The following is a 16,171-nucleotide window of genomic DNA, read 5'->3' as shown; positions in this document are numbered from 1 at the left end:
TTTTTAATGTCCCATGCAGTGGTCAGGAAGTAAACATACTGTAAGTTACATTTCATGTTAATATTGGATATAAATCCGTGAATTTTATTGATTGTGAAGTTTATATAATTCCCTGAAAACATGTTTTTTAATTAAAGTAAAAGATTGTCATTTAAATAAATAAGTCTCTATCGCCAAATGAGGTAACACAATGGTGATTGAGCCTACGGCCCACTGATGAAAGCCTTTGCATTTGCAGTATATAGTATTATTACAGACTGGGTGTCTGGTGCAACTATCCCTGAAAGAATCACAAGCGGCGCCCAGTTAGTGACGCGTTTTCCATCACCCAGCAGTTGTTGGTCTGCCAGTCCGGTCTCTGCAAGTGTTGCGAGTAAACAGTAATCTACTATGGCTGAACAAACAAAGAAAAGATGGATGACTACAGATACAACTTCAAAAATACGTGAAAATCCAAAGAAAAAGAAACAAACTTGACGGCAAACAGTCTAAAAGGAAAGCGACCGTCAGCGAGGAAAATCAAGAGTTACAACCGTGACAAAGTGAGCCAGCCGTGGACGTTCAGTGAAGCAGTTTATATGATTCATATTCATAATAATGCTATTTACACTGTTGTTAATACTGTATCTAACATTATATGTATACATCATATAATACTGGATGTGATACAGCAGCATTTGCATGTTAATGCGTTTTACAAACAAAACATGAAACCCAACAAGAGAAGTTGGAATTGAGGTGATGAGGCAGATTAAGTCACACACACACACACACACACACACACACACACACATGCAATCAGATAATAAATAACAGTGAAATGTTATTCCCTCTTTGCCTTACATGTCTGCACTAAAAGAGTCAAATGAGACAGGAATCATAAAGGCACTCAGATGTGTGTAGAGGTGTTGCTGGTTGTATCGTAGCCAACCGGAGGGCGTCTGCAAGTGATTAATAAAGGTCAACATGGTGGGCCGTGATTAATAATAACAAATAAATATATGATATAGCCTTAAGAAATAATCCCTGATGCCAGTTTAAACATATTTATACTAGAGATAGACCGATGTGGTTTTTTCAGGGCCGATACCGATACCGATTATTAGTAGTCAAGGAGGCCGATAACCGATATTTGGAGCCGATATTCATTTGCAGTAAAAGTGAAAATATTGGCGTCAAAATTTTGAATAATACAAACTCCAACACTTAACTCTGTTTAAATGCCTTTAAGCATATGTTTATTAAACAAACAAACAAAAGGGAGTTCCCAGGGTCAGCAGCATCTCTTATAAAGTTAACTGAAAATTTAAATAAATAAATAAATAACTTCCTGAAGTTTTATTAAGTAAATAAAACAAAGTTAAATAAGATTTGCAAAGAAATTAACTTTTTCTCCTCTCCGCCGTGTGTGTGAGCACTCTGCACTCTTATCGGCAGTCGGAAAAAAAAATAAAAATGTAAATTTTAAAAAATTATTATTATTTTTTTTTTTTAAAGGCCGATGCCGATATGCGTCAAAGTGCCGAATATCGGCGCCGATAATCGGCCCGTCCGATAAACGGTCGATCCCTAATTTATACTGGCTGGAGATTGTAAGCACTTTTGCTGTGTATTTGCTTTAAGTATTTACTTTGCTCATGAAAGCGGAAGTAAATGTACAAAAATAAGAAACTTATCTCTGAGACATAAATTCTCGACAACAAAGTCTTGCCCTCACAGAGAATAAAAATCTACCAATCAGTTTCTTGCAACTGCAAACACACCCGAGCAGAGATCTGTCTGTGTAAGCTATAAATGGCTAATATCAGCAATGCTGAATGTCAGTGGGGTTGTAGTTATATAAGAAGGTTTACACAAGCATCAACAACATGTAATGTCAGGCAGCAGTGTTTAATTTCTGTGTTATCCTCTGCTGACCACCAGCTTCTTCTGCGATATGTTTTGCAGGTGTAGGAACAAGGAACTACTACAGGAAGATGGGCTACGAGCTGGAGGGGCCGTACATGGTGAAAGACCTGTATGGACCCGAAACGGACTGAGCATGGACAATGTTTTTATCTGGACAGTGGTCACAGGCAAAAAAAAGCCTATTTATCAAGATGATATTCTCAGGATATGCTTGCTGCAGTATGTTTAGTAAGACTTATTCCTGGCATCAGAGAGTATAATGGTTGGGTTGCTTTCTATGTGGTGCACACCAGGCAACGCTCCTCTTCATGTAGATAAGGAGGAAGCGTGAGAGGGTTGTGAGAGAGAAATAAAGTAATCTTTGCTTCGTCCTCTAAACAGATACTAGGAAAACACACAAACAATAGCGCTGACAGCTTTCCACATTGGAACTAATGGGGAGCTGGACCTTGCCACCTAACTGGAGCGAGCAGCACCAATTCACTCAGACAAGAAATGGGAACAATCCTGCTATGACACATAGTTTTCTGTGGAAGAAAAAAAATCACACAGCTAGGTATTTATCAAATAGTTTTTGTATTTTTGTCAGCCTGTTTACAATCACAGTTTGAGTTAATCATGTTTATGTCGCAATTAAATATAAAACCTATTATGAGTAGAGCATTCATTAACGGTTGGCAGTGGATGAATGAACAGTGGGAAGTGTCCTCGCTGGGCAGCCGTTGTGTAATTGCACGATTTAAATTTATAGGGCAGGAAATTGAATATTAGTGTTACATAAATTGCTTTTTAAAGCCTTACAGTTAATCCTGTTTCTTGTTTTTCTGTCATGCATCCTTGGGCTTCGTGTATTCTAGTTGAACACATCACTTGACCATTTTTCTCTCAAAGAATAAAGTATATTTCTGTCACTATTTGTGTCCTGCTTTGTGAGGGAAGTTCTTACCGTTGCGTGACTCTTTGCAAGACATTTCAATAATTAAACCTAAATGACAGAAAGGGTTTCAGCCGTCATAGAAAGGCCACGCCGAAGAGTGGCTCATAATGTATACCCCAATGTCAAGGGTGCCAGCCCTAGCCGGAGACCCCAGATGATTGCCCTATGAGAGTGTTTTACTGGCTCATTTGACACAGCCTTTCCAATTACATCTCTATCAGTTACCTGTCTATTGAACATTGACTGAATGCAGTGTTCAGCCGCACTATTACTGGAAAGGGTTTGTCATTTGAAAAATAGTTGGCAATAAAGCCCAAAAGGCTCATGCGGCGACCTATGCCTCATATAGATTCCCACTGCACGGGGCGATTGAAGCTGAACGGCCATGCGTAATTTCCTGGATGCGGCCCCTGTGTCGTGACTGTGCTGTGTGTTGCTGTTGCAGCCCTGACGCATTGAGGAATAAGCCATATTCAGGCTTTTCTCCACGCTTGCCTCACTCCTGCTATCAGTTGTGAAATCTAAAAGGACTCCCCCCACCCCACCCCCTCCGCTCACACTAGCCGAGTCTGTGCTGAGCTGATTTGTGCCGTAGAGGCGGCAGAGTTTGGTCTAATCTTCACTGCAACACGAGCAGAAGTATAGCAAGTTCACTTAAGCTTTACTGAATTGAAGGTTACAGGACTTGTCAAAGAAGAGATTATAGATCTAGGTGTGTTGAACAGTTGGTATTGTACTCCTCCACATGTATGCTTATTCTGATATCAGTTTGTTATTGTAAATTCCCATCAGTCCTACACTTATACAATTTCTAAAGAGTCTGTAACAGATACTACACTGGATGCCGGACAAGTACACAAGTAGTCATGTAAGCTATTTAAATATGCAAACAATTAGAAAAAGTGCTAATACGCATGAATTCCACGAGTTATCACCATTAAAATACGTAGTGGACAAAGAGGTCTATCATAGCCAATAGTGTAGCAGAGATGTTGCCTTGGTCAAGACCTTTCATTCTGTCCACTTTATTTATTGGTCTGATATCAGGTTCATAAGAGGTGAAGTTTATTTGCATAAAACCATGCTTGGTTTGGTTTGGCTGACCGCCGGGGTCAGCCCTACACACGGGTCTGTATGTGACCAATCTCGGATCCCATCGTCTACAGTCTGAGACGATATAGCCTATGGGGACACCGGTGGACGTGCTGGGCGGTAAGCGATAATCGACTTCCTGTCAAGACTTCCTTTTTCCGCGTGCTGCATTGTTACAGAGAGAGAAACTTGTTATTAACGGATTTGTAAGAAGTAAAAATTCAAGCTTTGTCAGGTCTGTCCTCAAGAGGAGAAGAAAACTTTTAAAGTGCTCGTTTGTTGAACGGAGGTCGGATCGATCTGATGCATTCGAGGAAGTCAGGAAATCTGAACGGCTTTCGTGACACAGCGTTAAGGGAATTAATCTCAAGTTAAATTTTAGATCTAGAACGGATTGTTAGCTGAACTTACATGCAGATATCTGTTAATAGAGAATAAGAAGAAGCTAAATCGTCGTAAGATCACGCTGATGGGAGCTGGGATGGCATTACGGCGGATTATGCTCCGCCTGCTTTTGCTCTCCTTACGGACTGTTTTTCCTGCATGCGCCGCAGCCTTCTGACACGTGATTGTTCAATATTACTCGGACTCGGAGCGTAGTTCAAACGGAATCCAGAACACTTGCCATCCTGGAAATCAACGTCCCTGCCTACAGATTTTACTATGTAGAATCTGTAAAGATAGATTAGTATGTGACTGACTGAGTGACCATTTATTTTCAGTTAGGAGACGTGAAGGACCTTAGATCAGATGAAGAACCATGTTGTTTCAAACTATGACATAAGATTGACATTAGGCTCATGATATTTTGAACATTAAATACGAAATATTTTCATAAGAATGTATTATAATGACTGGACTGGATAATTCTTATTGTTTCAAACAATGTTCAAACCCAGATAAATGCATAACTGTATTCAAAGTAAAGGTGCATTTTTTCCCCGTCATCATATCCCAGTTACAGTTATCATGAATTCCAGGGACGGCTACAAACATCCACAGTTACACGCTACTTCAAAGGAGTTCACATTTTTCAAGTCTGTCGATACATTACTCACATGCCCATATATACACCAAGAGAGTTATCAGTCATTCTAGCACTTTACATGTCCATAGGCTATACATTGATCCCTTTCTAATGTGATTCCAGCTGTGAGAAATGGGGGCCAAATCCACAGTTGTCATCTTGTTTGGAAATGCATTCAGCTGAGCAAGTTAGACGGATCAAGTCTTTTTTCTGCCACAAATTCCTCTTAATGTTACTGCCCCTTCTTGAGCTCAATGAGAAAACAGCCTTGTGCTGAAAAGACCATTGCATTTTATTTTTATTCATTATAAAGGCTCCTTGTGAGTCACTTTCACTTATTCAGCAAAACAACAAAGCAACATTTTTACATAATAATAGTCAAGGTATGTTTACATTTTCAAATGACTTTGGCTTACAAATTTAATGTAAAAATAAATCTTTTTTTTCTGCTAGTGAAGAAGAATTCTGAAGTAGCTATCTAACATACGCCTGTCAACGACTAAGACTGATGACCAGTAATAAATGCTGTGGACTGGATATGATCAGCAACAATCCTGGCTTTAATTTCCTGTTCAGGGAATGGTGTATTAGTGATGGTTAGTTATCATGAGTTTCGTGCTGCTAGCATTCTTGGTTTTCAGTACAGATATCACAAGAATGCTCACACAGGAACATAGTTTGATACATCTTTTAAAACACTGTTAAAACAGCCTACATTTTTTACTCAAAGAAATAATATTCTACAATAAGCACCCCTTATAAAATATAAACCTTAAAGTCATATCTTAATTATATATGTATAAAGAAAAATATGGTTTACAGCAGGATAATATTAACCCATCAAAAAAAGACAGCCTTAAAATTACCATCCACATTGTATTATTAAATCCACATTGGACAAATATTAGTATATTTTGGTCTCTAAGGCCCAGTGAACCCAGTCTATGGGCCTTTCCCACACCATTCCCTACACACCCCCACTCCGTTCGCGCGCTCGCGTGCAGTGTCCGCCACATTGAGTGCCGTCCAAAACCTCTGAGTGTGGGGCGGGAGTGGGTTGTTGAACCCTCCACCAGCGAGCCTGCACCGACGCTGACCTACCGACCAGGCGCAACGCTGTGTTATGTTCGTCATGAGATGAGAGACGTAAATTAAAGTTCCGTGTTAACACCCGTACAAACGAGAACTGCTTTAATTAGGATAAACATGAAGTAATATACTGACCGGAAGTGTTTTATATCAACAGGAACGGCTGTAAAAACTTCATGTTTATCATGTTTGTTTTCCTCACAATGTGGAGTGACTCTGCCTTGCCGGTATTTACGTAGCTTTTATTATTTGTATGACATGAAACCATGGTGACACACTTTTCCTGCCTCCGCCGGAGTGAGGGGAGTTCGTCTCAAAGCTCCACGCTGCATTTAATCCCTTCACCTAAACGAAGGGTGCTCCGTTCGGCTGTGACGCCAAACGGAGTTCACTCCGCGATGGAGTGGGAGTGGGGAGGGTCCGGTTTGGGAAAGGCCCCGTCATTCATTGTGTGGTGGAAATATTAGGGTGAGAATGAGCACCAAAAAAAGAGTGAATTTTAGCTACATTTTTCAATAAGTAAAAGTCAAATACATAACGGGGTGTAACCACAACACTGCACACCCATGCAAAAAGCAGCAGCAGTAATCCCTTGTATTTAATTTCAACCATACAAACACTAAAATAAATTTTCTGTAAGGCATGCAAGGCCTAAGCAACAGCATGGTGCTTACATCAAATACAGTTACAGTTAAAGTGAGTCCCACTAAATATCTACACTTAATGCATTTTTCTAGAATCCTCTTCTAATTCATTTATTCTCCCTTTATGTGGTTTCCTGCACAGTTCACGAATTGATCTTCCGTTTCTGTGACAAAAATAGCACCTTCTATCCCATATAGTCATATATATTTGTTACCCCCACTTCCCTGCAAGTGTTCATTGCCTACACATGTTGGAAGCATTGCAGCCAGGGGGTCCGGGGTCAATGCTTTCATGTAGTGGCTATAGTGGCCATTGCCATTACGGTCTCTTAAACTCTGTCAGTGGGAGTCCTCTTTTAGAGAAGAGCGCACTCTGGCCCCCAGCTGGTCTGCAGGGGGCCGAGCGTCCGGGTTCGAGGCGAGCATCTCTAAAAGCAGGGTGCACACAGCTGGACCAGGAGGGGGTGGCAGCGGGGGTGCTCTCTTAAACTTCATTGGGATACACAGCTGGAGGTCAGCGTTCTCCCACAAAGCTTCCCCCAGCGGCATCAACCAGCCCGAGCGACCCTTACACACGTAGGCACCTAAAGAGGCAACACGAGGGAGAACACTGTTAAGTTATCATGCGGGAGGTTCCTGACTGACAACAACGACAGACACGACAGGGAGCCGGTTGATAACGCTGATTGTGGGACACACATGTATCTGCAAAAGTGCCTACTGGGGGGGGACATATTTAAGTTATTGGCAACAGAGCCTAAGAGCTCTCGAGGAAACAAGTCAATGGAGGATTTTTGAGAACAAACTGGGACACTAGATCTCAGAAAGTATTGTTAATAAACAGGAATAATGTGATGACAGTCAACACTAAAAGAAAAAGATTAAACACCCACAACAAGGCTGAGGCTGTATTTGCAACACATGGCTTTGTCTCAATGAAATAATACACATACATCTCTCTTAAATGTGGAAATTATGTTTAAAACAAAAGACATTTTTACAGGAAAGTTCACAATAACCCCTTTGAATTCTGTCAAAGTGTGTAGTTTATGCAAGTTAATAAATTGTATTTATAATTTCAGATTTCTGACAAAGAAGAGAGTAAAAATGTGTCCAAAAATACTGAGGCACGGTGTCTTTTCTGGTTTCCATCACATTTATTCAACTTTGGGAAAGGCTGGCTTCTTAATATATATTTCTATTTATATATTTAGCTTTAGTTTTATCGGTTAATTATATTGGCGTGTTGGCCGATATCCGATAGTTCATTTTTAAGCCGATATCGGCCCATACCGATAACGTGCCGATAATATCGTGCATCCCTAGTTTACAGTGTTTTGTCTAATTCTGATATACAGCAGGAGTATACAGCTGAATAAAGGAAGCATGCTCGTCAGGCTGGGGTTGGGCCTGCTTGTGAACAATCCTGTTGTGTGTCTCCGTATGTCCCCACTGTGAATGCACTGATTGTCGCTGTTTATAAAGCTTACAAAAGGTGCAGATGTCATTTGGCTCGCGTGCTGTGAGAACTGAATTGCGAGAGAAAATATTTAACTTTTGTGACTTAATTAAACAGACTGCTGATGAAGACAGTCAACACAGCAGACAGAGAGACAGACAGAAAGAGGGGGCGGGGCAGAGGTGCAGGTGTGTTGGGGGACCGAAGCAAAGTGATCAGATTAAAGTACTTTGTGAATTAAAACCTGAATTAAGGTGAAGGAGAGAGTACAATTAAAGTGTGTAAGTCTACATGTGATGTGTCATTGATATATGTGATTCATTGTGATCAATTAATTACAACTCCTGTAATTAATGTGATTAATTTTTTTGACACCCTGACACATGTCGCAACTCTCTCTCTCTCTATGGCTCTGAAAGAATCGTCAATCACTCACTCACTCACTCAGTCAGTCAGTCGCATACAGACCCGTGTGTAGGGCTGAGCCAAAAAGATTGATGTAATGCTCGACTCTGCACGAGTGTGTGCACGCACTGCACGCACCACCTCTCTTCCGTCAAGCGTGAAGAAGGGTGCAAGATGTCTTTCTCAGTTTCCGAAATTGGACAGCAAGGTTGTGCTCAGCATCGGTCATGAGAGGAGGGGCCAAATTTCATTCACTCAACACTACAAATTTAATCGCCCATCTCAAGAATCTGCCAGTGGGCCACTACTATAAGAGTAGGCATGATATCAACTCCACTACAGGGGAGACTATCGGCATATTGGATATCATAAAAAGTGGCAAAAATTCCCCTTAAGCACATGTTCCCTTGTAATCAGGTTATAGTGCAAGTACTCTGTCGAATGTCAACATGTAGCTTCACAGCTGTATTCAGAGCCAACTGTGACCCACAATTCTTATGACCTGCAGCATAAGACCAGTCTGGTTGTTGGTGGTGATGCAGGTATAAACAGGCTGTCTGGCAATATTTAATGATCTCATGGTAATTATTAGGGATGCACGATATTATCGGCACGTTATCGGATATCGGCCAACACGCCGATATCCACCGATATAATTAACCGATAAAATAATGGGCTGCTGCATACTTGATTAAATGCCCGACCTCGGCGCAATGTCCCCGGCGCGAAAAAGACCTGCACGGCGCAGCGTAATGACGTCACGTGTGTCTACCTGCAGCATGAGAGAGTTAGAAGCCAAAATGTCCGTGGTGTGGAAGTTTTTCAAAGTATCTGAAATAGATCGCAAAACTGCTGTTTGCAATGACTGCTCAGCTTCGGTGATGCGAGGAGGAGCCATGGCAAAGTCTTTCAACACTACAAACCTGATTAACCATCTCAAGACCCGTCACCCCGACCGTTGTAACAAATGTGATAAGAGTATCACCATTATACTGTACGCTAATTCCAATACAGAAGAGAGTTGATGATCTCTGTAATTAGGTGTGCGGGGAAAAAATATCGGTATCAGTATCAGTAATCGGCTAAATGAGTTGCAAAATATCGGCATATCGGATATCGGCAAAAAATCTAATATCGTGCATCCCTACTGTAAACTGTATCTTCGTCCTCATATTTGGGATGCCACTGATGCACACCAGACCAGCCTGAGTCCATACATCCTTAAATAGCCGGTTGTTCCTCAAGGAAAACAACTGCATCAAATGACGGCACTGGAGGCCAGAAGAACTTAGCTGTGCTGAGCTGCACCTAAAAGACACAGACAACATCTGCAACCAATGTCACACTAGATATCTAACTCTGATAAGTTGAAAATCCGAAAAAAAAATGTAGGTGCCAAAGACCTAAACGCCCAAAATAGGCAAGCCTCCTGTTCCTTAGATATGTGTGCAGCAGCAGCACACGAGCCACGCTTGAGCCGTGCCGCTCACAGGAGCTGCGTGGGTGCTTCAACCTGATAAAGGTAGGTGCCAAAAAAAAGGAAGGGCTTCTGAGGTGCATACCTGCTGCTTAGGCATGCAGCGTGCATCAAGTGTAATTGAGGAAAGTGGTGAAACTAATCCGTGTTGGGCAAGTTGAAGTTCCCCGATGAGCCTCGTCCTCTTTCATTCATAACAGTATGAAATTAAGTCTTTGGGGTTTTGCCTGCTGATAAGAATAATTAGGAAAGATAACACGTGGGCTCTAATAACTTGACTTGGTCCTATTTCTTTATTGGACATTTTGTCGACCAAATGATTAATTGAAAAAGTCAGGAGATTAATGAGAGTAAAAAATCATTATCTGAACCCCTAAAAATAACAAACCCCCCGAATTAAAGAGGATTATCTGTGGAGGTAATTGAAATGCACCAGTCATTACTTATTCTAAAGGTTTATGTCGTCCTTTTTCACTTCTTTTGGAGGGTAAATTGATTTAAACTGATTCTACACTTCTGTCGTGCAAGTAGCTTCTCCCCGCGATGATGCTCAGCAATGAGCCCTGACCTAAACACTTCAGGCCTGGTGGCGATTATTTCCTAACCTGGCTGAGCACAAAGCCAACAAGCGGCGAGCTTCAAAAAGGACAAATGTAAGAGGTTGTGTCGTGCTCCTTGACTGTATTCCCTCCTCACTCCTGCCTAGTCAAATAACTGTGGGTCTTGAGAGAGAATAAAGCAAAATAATGGACCATTTAATCTGTCTGCGACAAGCCATCCGCCTCTCCCAGTTTTCTCCCTGACAGAGAGGATTGTGATCAGGGTTTCTAAAGTCCATTTTGCCTTTTTTTTTTTTATTTGAATCCACTGAAACCCCTCTCTCCATCCAATCATAACCATTTCATTCAGCCTAATGGAGTATTAGTGACTCAGGAAGGTTCTCAGGCACTAAACTTGGGGATAAAAGCTCATATCCTCCTTTCTCCAGGTCGGCCCTGGCCAGTCCCATTTTTTGAAAATAAATGCATTACAGCCGTTTCATTACTCTGCAAGTGGAGCGCAAAGCAAAACTGGTCCCTGTGTTCACTCAGATGCTCCCTCATCCAATGGCCACACAGGTCTCTGACGAGGAAATAGGACAATAAAAAAGACATTAAACTGTCAATGCTGTTCTGCAGAGCTACACTTGAATGTTTGGTACAGCGATTCTCTTCACTAATATTGGATTTACCTTTGCAGACTTTTTCAGTCGATAGCTTCTTTAAAGTTCTATGCTATGATACGCAGTTCACAAAAAAAAAGGCAAATAATTAAATAATCACAAACAACACGTACGCATCTTTGCATAAGCCTAAAAATGTATTTGATCCCCTGGGGTGCTGGTCAGGGTCAAAGACCGTATAAAAAGACAGACGACATGACAGCTCCTTAAAGCCGTTTTCCCACCAGTCAAAAAAACCCTCTAACACACGGCTTTTTTCCTTAGAGTGAAAGGCGACAATCTGCATTCAGACCCGGGTCAAATGACCCGGATAAGTATCGCCTCGGCTCTGATTGGCATTGATGGGAACACAAAACCTGTGTCGATTCGCTAATCTCCGCCCCCTTTCCAGCGCTATCCTTGTCATCTCAGCTACAAATTCCGCCCGTCTCCGTCCGAGCAGCGCTCGAACTTGTTCCAAATTTGTCGGCGCCGTGTTTGATAAACAGACTTAATGACTAATAGATACAATAAAGACCTAACCACTGTAACATCTTCACTGTTTACTAACCATGTTTCAGGCGCGTTTGTGACGTCAGACAGTGACGCAGCAGAAAAGAGACCAACAGGAGTATACTTCACTGGCAATGGGAAAAGAGACAATCGGCTTCTATAAGCAGGTCTTCCCAGTCTGAAAAAAAGGATGATTGACAGCTCTGTTGACAAACACGGCTCCTGCAGCCGATCTGTTCTGGATTAGCAGAGTGGAGGACGAACGGTGAGAGGAGACGTAACTAAAACAATCACTACAGTCATTGAAGTTTACATATCTGTGAACGTTAACCTCAGACCAACACAGAGAAGCTGTTCTGCTGTTAAACACGCCGGCGTGCGGGATCCTTGCTGTTTTTTCGGTAAGTTAAGTGTGTGTTTTGGTTAGCGGAAGTGGCCATCTGCCGATCTCTACTGCGCAGACTCTGGCTCCAAATGACGTCACCGTCGCAAGATGGCTGCGCCTATCACGGGGGCTATTTTGGCATCAATTCTGTACAATGAGAGCATCGTCCATCTACACAGTCATTGTTCAGGACCTATATGTGTCTAAAATGACAAAAAAAACATTCCCAGATATTTTGATTTCACATGCTGCCAGCAACAGCACTTCTGGAGCAGGAACGGCCAAATTACATAATGTCAGCTTGCATTATAAGAAATAGAGCAAGCGTAATCAATATCAAAATCTACATGGCATAAATCAATCAGGCCTTTGCCATTTAGATTTATGATGCTACTATCCACTGTTGATGAATGTATGATGTATAGCATGTGACATTTTTAATATCTGCCGGTTAATTAAGTCAAACTCGATTCAGTGCGATGCGTCATCAACGTGCCTGACCACACACTCAACCTTTCTGTCTGAGCCCTGGCTGCTGGCCAGGGTAAGAAATGATATTCCTATGCTAATGTGTAACCCAACATGTTAACACTGCCCCTTATACATGATGGTCCTGAAAAAATAGCATTCCCTTATCCTGGTTTCATTTAATGAACGGAGGCATTCGGTAATCTTTAGCTCTTCCCCTCTATTGACTCTTCAATATATACTTACCCAGTTGTTCCTGAGTGGTCCCTTCTTCCACAAAGGTGATCCTCTCCAGCACGGCCCAGAACATCACACCAAGGGAGAAGATGTCTGCCTGGGCTGTGTAGGTCAGTCCGCCCCACACCTCTGGAGCCATGTAAAAGTCGGAGCCACAGGTGGAGGAGAAATGCTGCCTGGTCAGATCACCATCCACCAGACCTTCACTCATCTTGCTCAGACCAAAATCTGCCACCTAGGGTTTGGAGAGGGAGAGGGAGACGCTTTGTTCTTTGTACACTTTGTGATGGCATCACTCATAGAAAGAAAAGGTTACATAAACATACATATTGTTAAGAAAGGCTGGTGATGAGCTCACCTACATTCCAGTATGATGAAATGTTATCATACAAGAGCTGCAACTATTGTAATCATCATTTTTGTCATTATGGGTTTCAGCCATAGACTGTATAAAAAGTCGGACGACATGACAGCTCCCTAAAAGTGAAGCCAAAACCTCTCTATCGCCCCCTGCTGACTGGCTCTAGTATAGGTCATAAAGCCCGCCTCCTCCATGTTAACAGATGGGACATGAGTCAAACTATAAAATCAAAATGCACGCCAAATTCATTTTTCTCAAACATGGTTTCTGTCATTATAGTTAGTTCTTATCATGCTGATTTACGTCCAAGTGTTCATTTTTCTGACAGGTTTAATTTTAATTAGTTATTTGATGCTGTGAAAAGGATGATTGACAGCTCTGTTGACAAATACAGCTCCTGCAGCCGATCTGTTCTGGACTAGCACAGTGGAGGACGAACGGCGAGAGGAGACGTAACTAAACAAAGTTTATCTGTGAACGTTAACCTCAGACCAACACAGAGAAGCTGTTCTGCTGTTAAACACGCGGGCGTGAGGGATCCTTGCTGTTTTTTTGGTAAGTTAAGTGTGTGTTTGGGTTATCAGATGTTGCTACGGCGGCGTCACCCGCCAATCTCTACTGCGAAGACTCTGGATCTAAATGACTTCACCATCGCAAGAAGTCAGCGCCTATCAGAGGGGTTATTTTGGTTTCAAGTCCGTACAATGAGAGCTGATGGAGACGCGTCGTCCATCTATATATACAGTCACTGGTTCCAGCTATGTTGTTCTTTTGTATGATAGTCAACTTAACATATTCGTACTGTTGTTCTGTCATTTTTTTTTTTTTTACCAATTTCATGAACCAAATAATTTGAGAAATTGATTGACAGATTAATCAATAAAGAATATTATCTTAAATAATCTTGGGTATCTATTCCACACAGTTGAATTGTTTTTAAGTGTGCAGCTTACCAAAGTTAAATATGGGTACGAAAAAGACTTTGAAAATGGGCATAATGTAATCTAATTTTCATAGAATAGATTCAAGGTTAAGCAGCTGAGGACTAGAAAGTAAAAATAAATCACTGTCAAAAAATACACATGCTGGCCTAAATAAGGCCTCATTAGAAATTCTTAGATAAAGCTTTGTGAATTAAGTTTACATTTGGTATATTTGTATTTCACTTAGCACTTTAAACAAAGGATTTACCCCACAAACAATCTGTATAAATGCTTAGTTATGGAATTGTACTCTCTCACTACAATGTAGTGCCTTTCACAATCCACTTTGTAAAGCCCCTGACATGCACCTGATCAATATTTTCACAGTATTTTAACCGTTTGGCCCACAGGGGTAAGCACAGCATTCTTATTTCCCCATTTCTTTTTGTTACACTGTTTGTCTCTCCAGATCATTAATGCCGTGAAAAAAAAAAAACACCCCTGAGAGAAAAAGCAAGTTCTACGGTGCTTTTAAATCTCAACTGTGTTTGTGTACTGACTCTAAAATGATGCTACTTGATCTGACAAACACATGGTCACAGCAATCTGCCTACCTTGACAACCGGGCCTTTTGGTGTCAAACAGACAAGGACATTGTCAGGCTTCAGGTCTCGGTGGGTGATACCCAGGCTATGCAAGAATGCCACCGCCCTGCAGAGCTGTTTCACCACACTGTGATTACGCAGGGCGTCTGGTGGCCGTGAGAGAAGGTACTGATTTAAGTCACCTCCATCACAGTACTCCATCACAAGCCAAAGGGCCAAGCACCGCAGGGACCCCAGCTGCTCTTCCTCTTCCTCGGCTGGTCTCTTTCTGCCTTTGTTTTGCGGCCTTTGTGGAGTTGTGCAATCAGATGCATTTAATTTGGTCTTGTCCTGTGGCTTAGCCCTGGTCTGGACAGTGTTGGTCTTGTCCTGAAGTCTAGACACAGAATTAGTCCGCCTTTGGGTGTTCGTCTGGGAGTTCCTCCTCTCCGTACTTTGAGGTGCGCAAACTACACTGCCCTTCAGCACACTCTCAACTAGACGTAGAGGCAGTTTTCCTGGTTTTAAGGTCTTCAGGTTCCTTGGCCCCGTCTGCAGAAGGCAGCTGTGTAGTGCAATGACATTGACATGATTCTTGGCTGTGGCTCTCATGGCCCACAGCTCTTGCAGGTAGAGTTCAATGCACTCCGGGTTGCTGCATGGCAGCCGCTTGATGGCCACCTTCTGTCCTGTCTTTGCCATATGGCCCTCAAACACAACGCCATAGCTGCCTCGTCCTACCTCCTTCTCCAAAGTATAGAGCTCCTCCATCCCTTACAAGAGCTGGTGCATGGTGTGAGCAACAAAGGAAAATAACAAAGGTCAAGATAATAATAACATGTAACTGGTCTTAACGTATACAACAGTATTCAGTGTCATTACCTACTACACCTAACCAGACAAACCTTCGGAATTAAATGTTTACAATTTAACAGGTAAGATATTAGTTTAATAAGTTTTTTCTTTTAAACTAACGTTACTGTAACGTTTTTGTTAGAACTAACGCAGCTTTCATTAGCGTGTTAATCCCAAAATAATTCAACTCCGCCAGTTGATTATTAACGATGCGCATAAAAATAATACAATTTGCAAAAATTAACCAACAGTGGCTTCGAGACAATATAACGTTACTCAATGAATGAAGTTATCGTAGCGTCTGTGACGTTAGCCACAATAGCTTTTTAAGAGGGGAGCAAAACACAGAGCTCTTACCAACAAGACTTCAGCTTTACCAGCAATGACTCCAATCTACTTGACTGTCAAGCCGTTTTGCACGATAACCAACATTTTGTTATGTCTATCAACAACGGAGAGAAAATGGCACAGAGACACACTTCCGTATCTAAATTCGGAACCTCCCGCTCTGTGTGTGCGTGCATTTTGATTGGTTACGGTAAAATTCAGACGCGTGTTGTGATTGGTTAGTAGCTGGGCCGTGGAGCTTAATATGATTCAAATTGT

At 41.8% G+C, this 16,171-nt stretch overlaps 2 protein-coding genes across 2 annotated transcripts in view; one reads left to right on the top strand and one right to left on the bottom strand.

The window, feature by feature from the left end:
• elp3 (elongator acetyltransferase complex subunit 3) overlaps positions 1–2,600 on the top strand; it is a 28,935-nt gene extending 26,335 nt beyond the window's left edge. Inside the window, exon 15 of the mRNA XM_069657152.1 lies at positions 1,948–2,600. Within this exon, the coding sequence (XP_069513253.1) occupies positions 1,948–2,039 (92 nt within the window). The 3' untranslated portion in view covers positions 2,040–2,600. The remainder of the gene's footprint in view (positions 1–1,947) is intronic.
• Positions 2,601–7,036: 4,436 nt separating this feature from the next.
• Positions 7,037–16,009, bottom strand: LOC138585326 (serine/threonine-protein kinase pdik1l-B). Its single transcript, XM_069657618.1, has 4 exons — positions 15,923–16,009; positions 14,741–15,493; positions 12,852–13,077; positions 7,037–7,281 (listed from the first exon to the last, which is right to left on the bottom strand). The coding sequence occupies exons 2-4, from the start codon at positions 15,479–15,481 to the stop codon at positions 7,037–7,039; spliced, it is 1,212 nt and encodes a 403-aa protein (XP_069513719.1). The 5' UTR covers positions 15,482–15,493; positions 15,923–16,009.
• Positions 16,010–16,171: the final 162 nt, after the last annotated feature.

The sequence above is a fragment of the Semicossyphus pulcher genome, unplaced genomic scaffold, assembly GCF_022749685.1.
Source record: "Semicossyphus pulcher isolate SPU_LCO1_2020_fin unplaced genomic scaffold, fSemPul1.0.p SCAF_11, whole genome shotgun sequence".
In the NCBI taxonomy this organism is placed as follows: Eukaryota; Metazoa; Chordata; class Actinopteri; order Labriformes; family Labridae; genus Semicossyphus; species Semicossyphus pulcher.
This window is presented reverse-complemented; position numbering and strand designations above follow the sequence as displayed.

What these genes read in the sequence shown, in the direction of transcription:
- LOC138585326 (XM_069657618.1), bottom strand. Translation starts at nt 15,481, where the DNA reads ATGGAGGAGCTCTATACTTTGGAGAAGGAGGTAGGACGAGGCAGCTAT. An exon ending in CAAAAGGCCCGGTTGTCAAG is followed by an intron (nt 13,078 to 14,740) that starts GTAGGCAGATTG and finishes TCCAAACCCTAG; the next exon opens with GTGGCAGATTTTGGTCTGAG. An exon ending in GACCACTCAGGAACAACTGG is followed by an intron (nt 7,282 to 12,851) that starts GTAAGTATATAT and finishes TTGCCTCTTTAG; the next exon opens with GTGCCTACGTGTGTAAGGGT.